The 18,328-nt window shown below is 47.9% G+C and overlaps 1 protein-coding gene across 4 annotated transcripts in view; it reads left to right on the forward strand.

Annotated features, from left to right (window-relative positions):
• The window catches only part of PLEKHG4 (pleckstrin homology and RhoGEF domain containing G4), an 86,967-nt gene that overhangs the window by 55,567 nt on the left and 13,072 nt on the right, over positions 1-18,328 (forward strand). For all 4 annotated transcript variants that reach the window (XM_053952728.1, XM_053952729.1, XM_053952730.1 and 1 more), the window contains exons 11-13: positions 1,160-1,298; positions 3,654-3,776; positions 4,286-4,477. In XM_053952728.1, coding sequence (XP_053808703.1) covers positions 1,160-1,298; positions 3,654-3,776; positions 4,286-4,477 — 454 coding nt within the window. The remainder of the gene's footprint in view (positions 1-1,159; positions 1,299-3,653; positions 3,777-4,285; positions 4,478-18,328) is intronic.

An 18,328-nucleotide genomic window follows, 5' to 3' on the forward strand; every position in this document is an offset into this window, starting at 1 on the left:
AAACACTCACATTTGGTTGCATTTAATAGGTTCAAGATTGCCTGTAAACCCAGACAGAAATAAACATGTATGCTGAATTGTTTTGAATTATATTCCATTAGCAATATTAGCTACCTGTTTTGCAAGTGCTTTAGATAATTTTAATAATATGATAAAAAAACATGCTCTAATAAGTCAGAAGGTTGTAAGACGATTAAATGAAAATTGGTTTAGGGTGAGTACAGGAGATGACCAGGCAGCTGAACATGCCAGTGTAGAGCACAGCTGAAGGAGGCTGTAATGTCTTCTTGTTGCTGTCTCTTGAGCCCATAATTGTAGGTGGGAAAATCTAGAAGCAAAAGAAATACAAGAATAAGCTTGAATGCTCTTCTGTCTCCTGGATCCCATCTGTGATTAATGCAAACCTGTGCTGGAGAGGTGTTGCACACATCTAAAAGGAGTTTGCTAATACTCACCATCTTACCAAGACTGTGGTTGCAGCATCTGAGGGCACTGGGCTGCATCCTGAACCCCTCCATGCTTGCCTGTGTGCTGTGGGCAGGCTGGAAGGGAGAGTGCCTCCTGGTGTTGCCTGCTGGGCTTTGGTCAGCATGGCTGCCTGTGGGAGGTAGGGAGCTCAGTCTATGAATCTCTTCAGCACAGCACTGTAAAATCTGATTTCTCCTGGCACTGAGTTGTTGTACACTTTGGGTATTTGTTTGGCTGGTGGAAATCCTGAGAGTAAGTGGGGCATCAGGCACTTAATATTGTTGTTGTCACTCAGGAGAGATTTGCTTACTAGTGGTGGCTTATTTACTTAATTAAATTCAAATGGTGGTTTTAGACGCTGAAACTGCTTGACCCTGTGTTTTGTGAAAATCCATTGATACAATGATCTGTGTGTATGAAAAGCTGAAAGTGTGAGAAATATGACAAATCTTGCAAGGAGCCTGGCTGGGAGGAGATGCTCTTGTCCTTCCTGCCAAGTTATCTGCATTAGGGTCAGAGTGGTGAATCATGGCAATGTGTTAGGAGCAGCAATATTCTCTTCTGTTCTCCATATGGAGATGGCCCATGTGGGTTCCACGGGGAGCATGACTGGAGTGCTGTTGTCAGCCAGGTTGTGTTTGCATGAGGCACTTAATGCAAAACGCTTGACCAGACCTGTGTCCCCTTGCAGAGATGCACTCGATGCTGCCAGCGTGCTTTATAATCAAGTTGATGAGGGCGTTCACCGCCTGGTGATGCTGTCAAACAAGCGCATCCAGGAACTGGAGCTGGTGATGGAGTTCGAGAAAGTGGAAGAGTGTTTTAAGGAGGTAAGGCCTACCTGTCAGTTCCAGTGGCTGCTGCTGTCTGACTGTGTGTTCCACAGCAGGTACTGTGCCTGTTGATCTGTTGTGTGAAAGTGTACAGTGATGCTTGATGCTTAAAAAGAACAACTGAACATAAGAATTTGAGATAGAGTTTCAGCAGTGCTGAGAATCAAGCCAGTTATTTCCCTGATATCTCTTGATGCCAAGTGAAAGTCCCCTGGCTTCTCTCTAGGTGTGGATTAGTCAAACCCCATAAACATCTGTGAAGTGGCTCATAGGTAAGCCATACACTTGGAGGTTGGATGTCCTTTTTGACCCTCTCAGTGAGGCTGTTGATGAGGTATTCTTCATACTTCACCTTGAGAAGCAGCAGAGAGATATAAACAAGCTGATAAGTCTGCGTGTCCCCTTTGGGCTGTAGCTCCTGCAGGGTTTGCTGACATCCTGTTGCAGAATATCCCTGCTCCACACTGGCTGCCCAACCCAGTCATGTAGTCTGTTTAGATTCCTGTGCTGTTCTCAGGTCCCTGATATCTGATAAGTCCAGATACACTCCTTTCCCTCTGGGTGCAGCACCAGGCATACTTGGTTTGCCTTTGGGTGCAGCCCTCTCTACAGGCTCCAGGAAGGGAACAGCTTCTTGTCCTTAGCCCAAGAGCCATGCTCAACCTCCCACCCTCTGCACTTTTGTGGGACCTTCAACTTGCCTTCATTTAGTGCTTGTTGAAACTCTTGACAGCCATGGGATAACTGAAACAAACAGACACTGGCTTTCAGAAAGACCTTTGAAACCTGTAGCCGTGTTGATAGAGGATCTCAAAAAGTCATAAAGCAGCTCAGGTCTGAGCATCCTATAAGAGCTGATCAGTCCTTTCAGTGTTGCAGATCCCAGATGTTCCATGTTGCAGATCCCTAAGCCTGAATTCAACCTTGAGATTATAGAGTTGCATGGTTTCCTTCTGCTGTAACTCATCAACAACGAGAAGTTTGTGTGTCCTTAAAAATCATGATTAAGATCAGTTTCACTTTTGTTGTTCTGGGATTCTGGGCTCCTCTCCTCTAGTGGGAACTGGATTTGCAAAGGAGGCTGTAGCTTACCTAGTGTTTTCACAGGCCAAAGTGGATCTGGGAGTTTTAATGACTTCCCATTTGGAGGTAGACACTTGGGCGCCATGCAGGATGTGCTCAGGACAAGAAGTGTGTTGCAAGAACCTGGTAGTAGACTCTTGTTAAACACACAGGTTCTTAATACCAAACAGAAATGAAGAAAGGCACAAAAGCAAGCACTGCAACCTGTTTCTCCTTTAAGCTGAACTTTATTTTTTTGTTGAATTGAGTAACAAAGTTGCTCCTGTGTTACTTTGCTTGTAGATCACCAATGATGGTAGGAGCTGCTCCTGCTTTTGAGCCTGCCTGGGAGCTCTAGGAAGGAACAGTGTGCCTCTCTGCACTACTGAAAGCCCACCACGATCTCTTCCTCTTGCCAGTGGGCTTGCTCTTTGTAACCTTCTCACAGTCCACAAAACTAGGAGTTTGTCCTTGACTATGGGGTTGAGTTGGGATATGGATTCAGGTGACATAGGAAAACAGGATGTGTGGGTGTTAGGAAGCACTTAGTCTGTCCCTTCCCCCAGGTGCACCTATGCCTGGAGCATTGCAGACAAGTTTACCAGCCTGTTTTTAAAACCTAGAGATGCTGTGTTATCCTGGCCTCCTATGACTGCTTTGCTCTTAGGGATGCTCTTGTTAGTCAGTCCTCTCCCCCTCTTTGAGGATATGGGCTGATAACTGCAGCAGTAGCTGGGCTCCAGTGAGGAACATGCAGTTGCTGCTCAGCTTTGTGGAGAGCTGCCTTCACAAAACCAGTAGCTGAGAGTCCCAGAGAACCATGAAACATTGCAGATGGGGAGAATCCATCAATACATTCACACTGACATGGTTCATGTCCTGCGAGTCAGAAAAGGGAAGTGATGTAGGAAATCTGGCAGCAAGGAGATTTGATCCCAGTTGGGGGTAACAGTAATGTCAGCAATGTCAGGCCAGTCTGCAAGTTGCAGAGCTTGCTTTAGACCATGGCTCACCCAAGACAGAGCCCAGGCAGCCACTTGCCCTGTTTATGCCTAAGGCTAGTGAGCAATAGCAGAGCTTTTCAATTACTCTGTAACCTGAAGTGGAAAAGCTCTGAGCAGGAGGCTCAGACTGAAATGCTGGAATGGGGGGTAGAAGTCTGCACACATTCTTTCCAGTAATGAGATGACCAGCATTATGAGAGCAGTTCCTTGCTCTTTCCACATAAAGGCCTATGTTGGTGAGTAGCACAGGGTGACTAACAAGCAGGGCTTATCCCTTTTCTTCTAGGTCAGCAGTTGGATTGAGAATGATGGCAGAAAACGACTAAAGGAAACTATCAACCTGGATGACTCTTTGGAGATGCTGCTTCTAGCACAAAAGCAGTTCAAGGAGTTTGATCTTGTTGCCAGTGTAAGTGTTGTCAGATTGGAAAATTATATTCTCCAGCATCTGAGTTGGTAGCATGTGTGTCTTGTATGTGCTCAGCCAAACACATGGTGCTAAGAGGGTTCATCACCAAAGTGTGTGTCATTCCATGTCACTACAGTCTCCCTGCTCTCCTTTTGCAGACAAAGCCACCAGCACAACACTTAGTAGATGGCATTTACCAGTCTTGGGGGAAATAACTACTGAGTTGAAAGATGGATTTTCTTGTTCCTCCTTTGATGTGCTTGTAACATTGTCTTTTTCTGATCCTGATTGAGACATGGTCTTGCTCTGTAGGCCTTTACAAGCTGTGTGACAAGTGTAAATCATAAGAGATCAGGCTTCAAAATTCTGCTGTAAACAAAGACACCCCTGCTCATGTGATTTGAACCTTAAAAACCGGTATAATTAGCCCTAGCTGTTAATGGCCCTGAAGACTACTTACTGTTGATTCCAGGTCTCTATCCTGATAAGCAATTCCTTTTTGTTTTCAGGAATATTGCAAAAGGGGACAGGAAGCATTAAAGAAGATGAAGCAATGGGAAGACTTTTCCTTTGTGGATGTGCATTCTTACAGGGTAAAGCTGCAGACCTACGAAGATGAGCTGGAGGAGTTCTGCACCCAGCTGGATGAAACGAGGCACCGAGTCTGTGAAACAGTCAGGCTGTATGAATTCTTTGACAAGGTAAGACAAGGCATCTGCTGCATGGAGGAAGGTGTAAGAAGTCTGCTTGGCCTCAGTCCAGTGCTAGATTGTTTATGAAAGGTGTGAAATACTACATTCTAGAAATGTAGTATTTGCTCCATCAGGGAGCTGGATCTATAACCTGCAGCAGTCCCCTCATGCTCATGTGTCTGGCAGTGATTTTTTTCAAATCAGTATGTGGGAGAAGGGGTGGGTGTGTCTTCCAGAAAATGTCCACATCTGTTAAGCATAGAGGTTTTCTGCTCTCTGAGCTGGAGCTTTTTAACCCCTTTCATGACAACAGTGGCAGAAGGATTATGGTAGTGCTGGCTCTGATGACAAGGGCTAAGAGATGGGCTGATTGTGTCCAGTTCTGGCCACCATGCCAGGGTAGGCTGCCTGCGTTTTCCTGCTATATCCTTACACACTGGCCAGTTCAGCCTGTTGACCCAGGAGTAGCACCCTCCCATGTGGAGGCCTGCATGAGGAAAGGGAGCACCAGAACGGAGAGCTGGGAAGTGTGGCTGAAGGAACAAGGGACCCCTGGATTATCACAGGGATCTGGGACGCAGGAGGAGAGGATGTGTGTGGTGACTGTGCTGAGTGCCTGACCTTCCCACCTGTTTGGTTTAGTGCAAATGCACCCATTTAGCAGATCTGCAGTTAGATTTGGTGCTCTTTAATTTCTAAGATTGCAGATGAAAAAGCAGTAGGATTTTCTAAGTGCATTTTAAAATACAACTTTGGCAAGAACAGAAAGCCAGGGAGCCTGTGCTCCATTTATTCCACACTTGTACAAACATTGGGTATTGAAGTTCTCAAATTCCAGAAAGAATAGACACTAAAAGTTAAGCTGTACCAGATGTAGGTGCCACTTAGTTGCTGTTTCTGAGCTGCCTTGGCAGCCAGAAGTGCTCAGGGGAGGAGGGAGGAAATTCAGCTAAACATGAAAACATGGAAAAGCATCCTGTGTGAGGCAGAAAAGTGGAGAAGGCAGCCCAGAACACTGCTGTCAGGGCAATGAGGATGGAGTTTGTTTGGTGACACTCTGCAGGTCTGCTCCAGCTCATCTCTGTGGTTTGCTGTGCAGGTGGGGGACCCTCTTGCTTTGGAAAGATGTAATTTTTTTTCACCCCAATGGAGAGAGAATTGCCTCTTGTGCCATAGGAGAATGGCAAGAGCCTGTGCTTTTCTACCTCACTGAACAGAGATGTTCATGGGCTGCTCTGGTACTTGAATGCTCCTTGCCATCATGGGGGATCATGGGAAGGATCCTGGGAAGGGTTTTCTCATGTTTCTTCTGATAAATTGAGGCACACAAAAGCACCAAGCCTTGCTTGGCATACTGACAATTCTGCAGCCAAGCCAAACATTGGTCGTATGTGAACCCTTCCAGCCAGAGCTGGAAGTCTCTGGAGCACAAATGTGGACTGTAGTACATGATCATAGACCCATACAATGGTTTGAGCTTGAAGGGATTTTAAAGGAATCATCCAGTTCCAACTTCCCTGCTACAGGCAGAGATGCCACCCACTAGACCAGGTTGCTACAAGCCCCCCAGCCTGGCCTTGAACACTTACAGGGATGGGGCAGCCACAACTTCTCTGTTGTTCAACCTGTGCCAGGGCCTCACCACCCTCACAGGGAAGAATTTCTTCCTAATATCCAATCTAATCCTGCCCTTTATCAGTTTGAAGCTATTTTCTCTTACCCTGTCACTCCATGCCCTTATCCAAAGTCCCTCTCCAGCTCTCTTGGAGCCTCTTCAGGTTCTGCAAGGTGTTCTAAGGTCTCCTTAAAGCTTCCAGGCTGCTCAGTGCTCTGTTCTGGCATGGAAGTTACATTGTGCTGGTAGCTCTTGGGCTGCCAGGATAGTTGGACATGACTCTATAGCAGTGTGTTCCTCCACAGCGTCAAAGCTTTTTCAGAGCCTGGGTCATTTCTAGAGACACAGTGCTACATAGACCCCAACAGTGGCCTATTAATTTTCTGAGGGCATTGCAGCTTTTTTGGTGGATGAAAACTCCAGGATGCAGTCTTTGGAAGCAGCAGCCCTCTTGGTTGTGCCTTTCATGCTGCATAGCCCCAGTGAAAACAAAATTATAGTGGCACAGTGTGTTTTCACACTGCTTTGTGTGGAGGAGAGGTAGCTGGCTCAGGGAGGAAGGAGGATTTTGATCTCACTGGTTTCAGTAGAGTTATAAACAATTTTGGTGGTGTAAATATACTATGTATGTATTGTGAACTAGTGGCCAACTGAAACTAGGAGTGTAGGGGGATACATCCTGCAGCTGTAGGATCCGTGCAGAAATTGCTGAACAGTGTGAAAGTTCTTTCAGTGCCTATGAGTTTGATCAAAGTTAGTGGTGTGGTCAGGGAGGTGGGGGATAAGCAGAAGATCTTATCTAAACTGATTTCAGTGTCTTCTGATACTGAGCTGCTTTTGCCTTCCTGTGTTGATTTTGTCAGTGCCTGCCTAACTCCCTTCTATCTTCCCTAATATCTGAGGGGATGTCTACAGCAGGAGTCTACAATAAGCAATGTCCTTGATAGTCCTTCTCGTAAAGAGCCTGCAGAGTGCCAAACCCCAGGATATGGGGAAGAAGCCCAAGGATGCGTAAGCAATGTACACTATGGTAATGAGCTGGCAAGCTCAGATCTTCAAACATCTCAGCATGCGCCAAGGGAGGGGAACACCCACCATGGGGATCATGGTGTTCATCCCTCACGTACCTCACTGCCTGCTGGGAATGGGAGGTTCCATTATACTGGCCCTCCTGCATGTGGTGGGCAAGTGTTCTGTAGGGCACTGCCTGTGGCTGCTGGACAGGCTGTGGGACAGAACAACATAACCCCATATGCCCCATCAAGATGCTGTACTGGTTTTTTTCACTGCTTGGCAGTTCTTGAAGGCCTGTCAGAGCTTCTTGCAATGAAACAGGCTGAGCTGGGCCAGACCACATGGAGTTTGCACATGGTCTGGCAGGATTCCCTCCCCAAAGACATGACTGATGCCAAGCTGGATGTTTCCATTTGTCCCCGCTTCCTTTGTGGCAGGAGCCCTTGGTGCCTGACAGGGGGGTGGATGATGATTGGGCTGAGGCAGGAGGAGCAGTGAAGTGAAGGAGGGTGCTTTCCCCACCTCTGACTGTGGGCTGGAGGATTGCTTTTCAATACCACAAAGTCAATGTGGGTATATTCGGGGTCCTGCCATTTCCCTGTGGCTTTAAGCCTGGTTTGGCCACTGTCCCTTGTTTACTCAGTTCCAAGACGGCGCTGGGATCTGGCACCACACAGTGCTTTGGGGAAAAACTGGGCAGCTGAACAAGCAAGGGTATGTATGGTACACCAAAAGCACTGATGTCTGTTTTGTTCTGGGGTTCCTGCAGGAAGGATACCCCTAGTATCCTTTTCTCCTTCTCTCTATCCTGGCTTCACAATAACACTGTCATAGGTACACCATCAAGACTAGGAGCTGCCACAGCAAGTTTTCCTCTCCTTGTTTATCTCATTAGCCTTCATATTTTTTCCTTCCTCAAGCTCTCTCTGGGTAAATTATTTCCCAGAACACTTCTATATCACATGTTGTTGACTTTACCAGAAGTGAAGTGCAGGTTACCTGGACTGCATGTTTGAAATGGCCCGTGTGACAGCCATGTGCCCTGTCAGGACTGAATGCCATACTTGCAGCAGCATGTCCAGTGAGCCAGAGCACACAGGACAGTCTCTACCAGGTCTGGGATGACAGCCAGCCCTGCTGAAGGTCGGGAGTGGAGGTGCATGATCCTTGCTGGCACCAGTGGAAGCAAGCACTGACCCAACCAGAACGGGCAGTGTCCCATCGCAGCACCTGCATACCCTGTGGCCGTGTGGTGATGTGGTGCCCAGAGCTGAACTGCCTGTATCATTACAGGAGGGCCTGAGGCAGCTCCGGGGGCTTTTTCCTGCTTCTCAAGATGTTGTGCAAGATGGTGCCTCACTGGTGTTCAGGGGAAGTATGGTCATTGCCCTGCCATAGCTTGTCAGTCTCTTGCAGCTTGAGCCCTTGCCTTATGTTTGCTTTCTGAGTGAAGTTGTTCAGCTTCAGTTCTCACTGCTGAGGATTAGTGGGGCAAGGTGGGTTGAGAAATGGTGGAGTTTCCCATTTCTTGGGATTTCTTGGGGTTCTGTTCCACAAGTGATTCCTTCAGTGGTGTTCTCTGTTTGTTTGCCTTGGATCTTTTCCCTCAAAGGACCCCTGACCATCAGCCTCTGCTGATTCTTGTTCCTCAGTTGTCTGTCTTTTTTTTGCTGCACTCAAGGAGCTGCTGCTTCTGACTTCTGCTTGGAGTGGGCGGAATATTGCACAGCCCCTCTCCATCTGTGTTTTCATCTCCAGGAATGGGTTACCTGTGCTTATGGGTGGATCTGCCCCCACAGTGGGTTCTCCTGTGCTCTCCTCCTCAGCCACTTTGTTCTTTGTGGCTTAGAAAACAAAGCCTTTGGCGAGTGAAGGAGGTGCCTGCCCTTCCTGGGGGAGGGCCAGCTGGCCTGCATTTGATTATGGCAGTGCCTCCTCATCCCTCCCTATTGTCCTTGCTGCTGTAGGAATGCCAGCCTTTTTGAGCTCCATCCCGTGAGCAAGTGTTGCTGCTCTGGGGCCCAAAGAGGGGCTGGGGCCCTTCTTCCCATTGCTCTCGCCTCTCTCACATCTCCATGCACCTTTCCCTCCAAGTCGCAATCGCCCCGTCCCGGCTCCGGCAGCAGACGGACACAGCAAACCCTCTTGTAAGTACCAAGTGTGCGGGGCCCGACTGACGTGTGAGCTGTATTGATATTGTTTGGAAACAATGTAGAGAAAGCTTTTCACTCAGTTGCTTGTGCGTGTCTGTGTGCATCCAGCATGAATCAGAGTGCTTTGTGTGCGGCTTTTGTGCGCTCAGTCAGAACCCCGTGGGCTGTGGGCATCTTTGCATGGTCCCTCTGAATCCCAGGGCTGTGCTGTCTGTTGTAGAGCAGTGCCCGTCCCCCTTTCTCTTTATTAGAAGTTATTGCATGATCATTACAGTGGGCATAATTTACCTGCAGCTAGCAGTTGCTGCGGGGGCTGAGTGCTGCAGACTGCCCTGTATGTGCAGGGCAGGTGGTACCTCTCAGCCTCCAGGACCTTCTGTCAAATGTTGTGGACAGCACAGGAAGGGGCTGCTCTCCTGGACTGTTCCAAGGTTTTCTGGGTTCCTGCCCCCCAGGTGGCTGAGACCTGCTGGCACAGCATTCCCAGCTTCCAGAGATGGATCTGGTCTTAGATTTGTCAGCAGAAATACAGAGTGTGCTAAATAAGTTGCCTTCCACAAATGTTTTCTCTAACTTCTCCCCAAAACTTTCAGAATACAGACCTGCTGATACCTTGTTTTCTGCTGTGTTTCATTTCTTATGTACCAGATACAATTTTGCAGATGATCTTTTTAAGGGAAAAATGTCCCTTCCAGGTGATAAATTATTGATGTTTCTTGTTTCTTAGCCTTTGATGAAAAAAGAAGGGTTGTGAATTTGTGAATGCTGATCTGTGGGAAGCTGGAAAGGATCCTGGTGTCTGCAGCCTGAAAGTGTGATTTTCTTCCTTTTTTTTTTTTTTTTTTTTTTTTTTTGGTAGCAGGCTGTTTGGCACAGTTTGAGAAGTAATTTTACTGAAAGGATGCTATGATTCCCTGCTCTGGGAATGTGCTTGGAGAAGCACAGAGTAGAACTTAGCACCAAAGTGGAAAAAAAGACATTTGCTGTATCCTTACTGTAGCATACTTACTGTAAACAGAGACATAGGTCCCTGTTCCATGATGCTGCCAGCAGTTCTGTAAAGGTCAGAACATGGTTTTGCCCCCCAGCACCTTGGAGCAAAAGAGAGTTTGCTGTGGTTTGTAATAAAGTCGCTGGGACTTAACATGCACTATTCTCTCTACACCTCTGTGCAGAGATTGTCTTTGCTTTTCTGGGGATGGTCTGCAGAACATTCCCAAATAACAGTTTTGATCTTGTTACTGATGCAAGTTCTCAGGATGATGAAAGGAGATCCAAAAGGCATGGGAGAGGAATATTTACTGTGATGTTTTAGGGGAAGCCACTGTTGTCTGGCTTCAGCATTGTCTGACAGCAGCTGTCTCATCTCTCTTTCTCTCTCCTTCCTCAGTTATGCCTGTAAAGTTGTGCCCCTAGACAGACATCTAGTCTGATTTGTTCTCCTATTTCAGGGGTGTCCTTTTTCATGCACAGCCTGAAGCAGTTGGGGGAATGAGCCTCAAGGAAAATCGATCCTCTGGCAGAGTTCATGCAAGGTTAATGCATGACATCTCTCCCCTCTCCTTCCTGCCAGGTTTTTGCTGGAGAAATCTTCTTGCAAGGTTAAAAAGCATCTAGTGTTTACTTTCCTATCAAAGTGTATTCATGCATTAGAAAGTTTCTGTTTTGCCTTGGAGATAGCCCTCTTATACAAACAAGAAGTCCTGAACACTTAAATCTGATCTGTTACAGATCAGATTTTTCTGTCTTGCAAAATTAGTGGTTTGGAAACTGTTCTGTCTTACGAATTTTTCAGTAAATCACTCCTAGCTCTACTGGTGCTAGATTTATTTTCTGCTATGTTTCACCAAAAACTGTATTTTTAAATGGGCAGCACAGCAGTGCCTGTAGCCCTGGCAAGGTCTGTGGCAGGAAGTAAAAGCTAAATAGTAGTTAGCACCAGCACTCAGTGCTCCTTTCTGGTTGCACAACATAGGTGTGAGACTCATTTGTCCCTCAGTGTTACAGGGCAGCAGCAGTGAATTAATTAGGTTTTTGTCATGTGCTAAATCCAAGCACAATTTGCAGTTGAAGGTGAGAGGTTCTTAGGTTAAGACGCTTTTGAGCACCTGTCCCAGCACCTCAGGCAATACTTTAGTGCAGTATGAGGTCTGTGATGTGTTTGTGACATGTGCAGAGAGGCAAAGCCTTGATTCATCTGGGGTCCTTCCCCTCGTAATCTGGGGTCCTTCTCCCTCCTACTGTGCTGGCCAAATTCCCCTCGGTGGAGGACACAGCAGGAAGAAGAGTCTGAGGGAGCCAGCCAGTGTGTAGTATATGTTGGGATGTAGGGTATTTGCCCTTCATGTGTCTTCCCTGATCCAAGGAGTGCCAGCATGTTCTGCCACTGCATGTATGCAGGGAGTAATGCCTGACATGCTGAAACCACCTTCAGTCTTGATTGTCAGAGCACCTCTGTGTGAAAATTCCTCGGTGTCCTTGGCTGCCATGAGCATAAATTGATAGTTATCTGAAAGACTTGGGCCTCTGTCAGGTGTATTCAAATCTCCTGCAGGATCACCACAATGGGAGCCAGTCAGTCCTGGCAGGGAAACAGCATTTCCACTCAGCAGGTTTAGGGATTTCCCAGCTCGCATTGCAGCTGAGGTGCGAGGGGAATGTGTGTTCTTAAGGTGTGAGATCTGATGCCAGCAGAGATCTCCCTTCAGCTGGGCTCAGCCTTGTGCATGTGTGGAGTGCAAAGTTTGGGTTCTCTTTTTCCCTCTAATCTTGGGATAGAAGCTGCACAGGGTGACAGATTTTCTGAATTTTTGTGTGTTGGCATCCATCTGGATGCTCGGATCCTCCTGGAGACTGGAATTCCCTTTAGTCATGGGAGTTAAAATAGATCTGTTCAAGCAATCCGGTCATGAACCTCCCCTCAGTGTACAGATGGAACTGAAGATCACAATGGCTCAATCTGCATATCAAAGCCCTGGACATATGGACAGGGTTCTCCCAAGCACCCGCTGGCTGCCTCTGAGGAGGCTCCTCCGTCTGCTCTGCAGGGCCTTCCACCCTTTAAGTACATCTTGGTGTGCTCTTAAAACAAGGAGCTGTTTCCAGCATTGTCAGTTCCCCTGTGGAGGAGAGACCCAGTAAACCTGCTGGGTGTCTAGATCCAGTTTCAGCTCCACATCTCCCAGGGCACAAGCACCCAAAGTGCAGTGCAGAGAGATCCCAGCACACCATGCAGTAGTTAAGCAGAGTTTGGCTTAGCTTGTCACAAGGGAAAGGATGTGAAATGAAGACTACAGAGAAAGCACCCATTTTCTCCATGCAGCCCCAAGGGCATACTGGAGGTTTTGCAATCCCCAGCATGGAGCATGAAGAAGCTCATTAAAAGAGAGCCAGGGCAGAGGGGAGACACCCACCACAGTCCAGTCTGTCCACACTTGCCTGTGGGGTGCTATTACAGTGGGGTATTTGAACAGCGTGATGATGTGACTGTCAGGACAGATGTAAAAGCAAAGCATGCAAAAAACCTTTGGAGGTGACATTAGTCTCTGAATGGGGTAATTTCTTGCTGTTGTGCAAGTTGCCAGCTCCAGCTTTGGTGACTCATACATCTCACTGTTGCTTGATCTTGAACTTGGCTGGTAACATGAGGCTCTTGGCTCATTGGTGAACAAAGCTGCTGAAAAAATGGGCAGTGCCTCAAATGTGAAGAGGCTGGTTTGCAGCAAACATTGAAGTTTCTGGTTTTACTGGGAGCAAACTTGGCCCCTGGTCTTCTGGACTTGGGAGCTTTTAAATGTTGAGAAAATCTCTATGGTGAGACAGAAAAGTCTGGGGAGAATAATCAGTGGAGAATCTACCCAAAGCTGCAGTCATGAGAAACTTTGGAGGTTTGAGGAAAGCAAATCTGCCACTTGCTGCCCAGCTACCTAGGGAGTAATTTTATACATACATACACAAGTAAATACACACATACATGTCATACATACGTACGTGTGTGTCTGTACATAGATATATGGTGAAACTGGCACAGGCTGCTCTTGTGGAATCTGAGTTGCTCTGAAGCAGGGGTTATTGTAGCTGCTTGTGAGTCATCAGGTGAGTCACCCTGTTTCTAATGGACACCGCTGGGTGCTGCCTTGCAGTGGCAGGAGTTAGAGAAAACAGGGGCAAGCACGCGTCCTGCACGACAGCTCCAGCACAGCGAGCCACATTTGCCCTTTGGGTCCTCGTGCTGTCGTCAAGAGAGCAGAAATAATGTGCAATCTTATTTTAGCCAATTATATTTGCCTGTAATTAGGCTCTCCTGGATTTGTCATGCCTGGCTGCCCAGAGGGCAAATGGAGGGGGTTTTGAGCTCTGCTGAAGAGTGCTGCTGCAAAAGGATGTCCAAGCACATTGCTCTAATGAGCAGCCTTTGATGGTACATGGACTGTGGCATGCCCAGACCAACCCTGACAGGTGCTACTTTCCTGACCCCTTGTTGTTTTTTCCTGCCCAGCTGTGAGTATCTGCTTGTTCTCCTTTCTTATGCTAAAATCCAAGGAGTTTCTAGTTTGTGCTCGTCTCTCATCCTTTGCCCTCCCACAGTGTTTGTACAGCAGCTGGCACTTGGTAACTGGAAGAAATGCAAATACAGGATTTAAAGTTTATTTTCCTTAACAGCTAGTTTTAGGCAAACTAAAGATTTCAGTGGTCTGTTTTCCCTTGGAGGAGGGGAGACTCTCTGAGCTACACAGCAACTCAGAAATAGTTTAGCTCTACATTTCAAGAGCATGAGTCTTTTTCTTAGTCTTTAAAGCTGAGCTTTTACCAGCTGCATCCCATGTAGGACACAGTTTTGATTAGTTTGGTTTGTGCTGCTAATGAGTCACAGACAGGGCTGCAAATGCAGTTTGGAAAAGTTGTCTGGTACAGAAGGGTAGGAGAGTAACAGTGAACCTCTGCATAGAGAAGGGATTGCTTCTAACTTGATGGCTTTGCTGAAATGCTTGTGCTCTGAAATTACGTGGTTTCTTGTGTCCAAGTGGAGCTGCCTGCTCATGGAGCCACAGATCTTGGTAGAAGTGAGCAGGGGCTTTGGCTCTTAGAGATGTGGAAAAAGTGTCGCAATGTCTAGGAGGGATCAGTGTTTCCTCCATAGCTTTTATATGTTAGGTAGCAGTTTACTTTGCGTTTTGCTTGAATTTGGGGTCAGTTGGAATGCTTTCTCTCCCTGTTTTTTGCACTGTGAAGGGGTATCTGGCTTGTGCCCAGTCAGGGTGTTCTCTGCACACTTCAGTAGCTCTCGTGTGAAGCGCGGCCCCTTCCCCCTCTGCCTTGTCTCTGGTTACCAGGCCCCCCAATCTGGTATTTAGGCTAGCAGCATTTGCTTGTGAATAATCAGAGCTGAGATGATGCACTGAAGCAGGGGCCCTGCCTCAGTCTGGCTGTAGGGGATAATGTACAGCACAGAGCTGGGCACAGCCAGGGTATGGACTCCCTCTGGACAGATGGGAAGGTAGGATGAAGTCTGCTTTTAATCAACAGATAGATTTGCCAAGGGAACATCTGCAAATCCTGAAGTCTTGCTCTTTCCCTGCTCCTTTCTTCATGGATGCTGTTAGTATTGGTAGGTGGGAGCCTGAGGAAAGCCTTAAGCAGATCCAACTAAGTGTGTGGTGAGCTGACCACTTTCTGCTGAAGCTGTTTGGTCTCTGACTTAGGCTTGTCACCATTTGCCAGCTGACAGCTCTTGTGGATAAGTAAGGTAAGCCTGGGTAATTTTGCTTTCAGTATATTTTGATGTAAAATAGCTTTTTAATCATGGTCCTTCTGAACTGTCAGCATGTTAGGCAGTCTCCAGCCATGGGTCTCTGCTAACACTGTGCATGCAGCAGCCTGTGACAAGGGACATACCAGTGTTATAATCAGGAGTCACTTCTCAAATCAACCTAAAGCCATGCTGGACTTCAGAGGGAATAAGCCCAAATGAGCATCTGTCATGCCAGTAGCATTTTCTTGCAATAGAGCTGCATTTACTTTGGAATGGTGTTCTGGTGAGTCCTTGTCACTCTTTACTCCTGTGCTGGGAGTGCTGCAATTGGTGTCTGAGCTCCACTTGGGTCAGTACCAAGGCTGTGGGTGGCCAGCAGAGCAGGGCACCTGCAGGACTCAGTGCCTGTGTGACACCCTGCATAGCTGTTGGGAAGTGCTGTGTTTAGTTCACAGCAGTACCTGTGATGTTTTTAATTTTTCTGGCTGCACCAGTTTTACCTCTTTTGCTGCAAGCTAACCTCATTTTGCTCTTAAAGCTCACGGTGAAGATAAGGGCTTTTAAAATGAGCACAGTGGTGGTGAGAGGAGGTCTGGTTAAATGGGGAGCTGTGTAGTTGTTTCTTTCCACAGACACTTACAGTCAGTTGTGTCTCACTGAGAAACAGCAGAGTGGAGCACAGCCTGGATGCGGGAGCTGCACCAAGCTGGATCAGGGCTTGTTTATATCAGTTTCTTTTTTGCTGTCCTTGGCAGTGTTCTCAGCTGCTGTGCTGCCTCCTCCTCTCTGAGCTGTAGAGAGCAAGGGAGATGGGGGCTTCCAGTCCTGGGACATTACCACAGAAGAGTGAGAAACTTGGTCTGTCTTGTTGCTGTGCTTCAGTCATCATACCCACAAGCATGATTCCATCCCTGCCTGTATTGTTGCTCCCACCAGGGCCAGTCTTGACTTTCCATCACCCTTGTCTCAAGATGCACTGTGCAGGCACTTGAGATTCCAAAGGAAACCTTCTCACAGCAGAGTTAGTTACCCACCTGGGTGCATTTTTCTTCTGCAGAGAGTTGATCTGCCTATCTCTGCCTATTTAGACACTCAGTTTCCTATTTGTAAAGAAATTATAGTTACTATCATCATCTCCCCACAGGAATGGATGAAGGAGGTTTGGACAAAGACAGGTCCTCTGAAATTGCCCCTTCTGGCATATGTGTGAGATGCACAGTGTCTGCTTCCTCTTTTGGCTACCCAGAACGTGTCTTAACCTTGAGTATGCAAGGAATCTGATAGGTTTGTGGTGATAGGTTTGGGTTGGGGAGGTGTAGTTTCTGAGTGGTGGCTCAGGTGAGAGTCCAGAACCCCTGGAAGGCTTTCAGTGCTGGCAGTGTGCCCTGAGCCAGGGCTGAGCAACTTCTCTGGGCCTGTGTTTGCAGATGGTACTTAAGTAGTGCCAAAACCAACTGACTCCAGGAGCTCCTGTCCTCAATGTGCTACAAGCCTTGTCCATGGTGAAATGATCAGAAGACCAGCAGAGGATGAGGGGTGAGGGTTGCACCATAATCCAGTGAAGTACCTGGCTTTTCCTTACAGCATGGCAGGTCCCTGAGAGCCCTGGGCAGCCTGGCAGGACCAACCTGTTGCTTGTGCCTGTTGTGGAATAGGTCAGTCCTGCGTATGCAGGAAGCACATTTGTCTTTAATCCTGTAATTGAGAGGTTCAGTAACAACTTGCCTGTAAAGATCAAAAGCTGAGGTACAAGCTCTTTCCTGCCTGGTTCCAGATGTGGTTGGGAAGATTTCAGCTTCCCTGTGCACAGGTGCCTCCTTTTATCTGAACAGCTCTTACAGCTCTGCAGGGAAAATGTAGGGCTCCCTGCTCCTCAAAAGCCCCTCATCCAGAGGGCTGTATCCTGGCTTGGCTGAGTGTTGTTTGCAGCCTTACTGGGGGACAGGTGACAGCAATACCCCTGCCTGCATGAGGATGGGGGCACACTTGGTCCCTGGAGAGGATTGCCATTTATGTGCAAAAAGGGGCAGTTGAAGCGGATGATGTGAGTGAATAAAGTCTTGGTGGTCACTTAGCATGTTACCAAGCAAAACTGCAGGATGTGGAGGGCTGCTCCATTGTGCAGGGAACAAAGCTGAACTATTTGCTGGCCTGTGACAGGCACTGGTGATGGAAGCAAATGCCATCGAGATTGAGAGTAATTTCTGCTCAGCCCTGGTGTCCTTGCCAAGAATGGACAGAGACCATATGAAGATGAGAGGTGGTGGGGCTGCTGTCCTGTGTGCTTTGCAGCCCTGATCCCTTCTCACAGTAATCACATGCAGATCTGCAGAGTTTCCAGGAAATAAGTCTCTTTTCTCTCTCTCCTATCTGTGCATGGAAATGAGTACCCCAGCCTTAGATAAGGCCTTCACAGGGCATCTGCCTTCCTGACTGGTTACTGTAGAGTCCAGGCAGGCCTGCTGGATGTCCCTCTCCTGCACATTGCTCTCAGCACCCTCTTTGACAGCCCTGTGTGTCTTTTGAGCTCAGCTTTTCCCATCACTGAGCAAAAGGCAGCCAGCATGCAGCCTTCAGTGGGAATCACCCATTGACCTCCACAGCCAGAGACGTGACATGTGCCCTTTCTTAGCCCAGACGGATGGCCAGCCCTTGCTCTGGGCAGAGCTGTCAGGGGCTGGTGTTGGTTTGTGTACAGCTGGGGGGGGCAGCTCAAAACCCCACAGCAGAATAGGCCATCTGTCACTACTGTGCAGATCTGCTGGGCTTGGGGATTCACCTTGCCTTGAAATGCTTCCACCTCCAGGAAATAGAAGAACCTCTGCATTGAGGATAAATGTGGATTCCCATCAGAATCTGACATGTCCTCTGCCTCTGCACACCCCTCCTGGCTGCCAGCAGTGGGCAAGTCTGGAGCATAAAGCCTGGATCAAGAGAGAGGCAGGTCAGGGGCCTGTTGCAGCTCTAGGCAGGGCAGTGGGAGGATAGGGGACTCTTGCTCTTTGGATTGTCCCGTGCTGCAGTTGTGTGGTGCTGAGAAGCGTTTTCCCTGAGCAGCTGCTGGTGTTTCTGAAGCAGCTCCTTGCTCCGCATGAGTAATGGGGCTGGCTGCACGCACGCCATGCAGCTGCAGCTCAGAGGAGAATGTGGATGGCTGTGGGAGCTCCTGTGGAATCTGCCTCTAGAGTGACTCTGCTCAGGCTGCAGGCTGTGCTGGCATTCTGCTCTCCTACAAACAGCAGCGTTTGGCTGTCAAAGCCATCCCCATCCAGCGACTGAACATCATGTGAATGAAATACCTTCTGCCCTGCCTGTCTCTGTCACCA

This window comes from Vidua chalybeata, chromosome 11, assembly GCF_026979565.1.
Source record: "Vidua chalybeata isolate OUT-0048 chromosome 11, bVidCha1 merged haplotype, whole genome shotgun sequence".
NCBI classification, from domain to species: domain Eukaryota; kingdom Metazoa; phylum Chordata; class Aves; order Passeriformes; family Viduidae; genus Vidua; species Vidua chalybeata.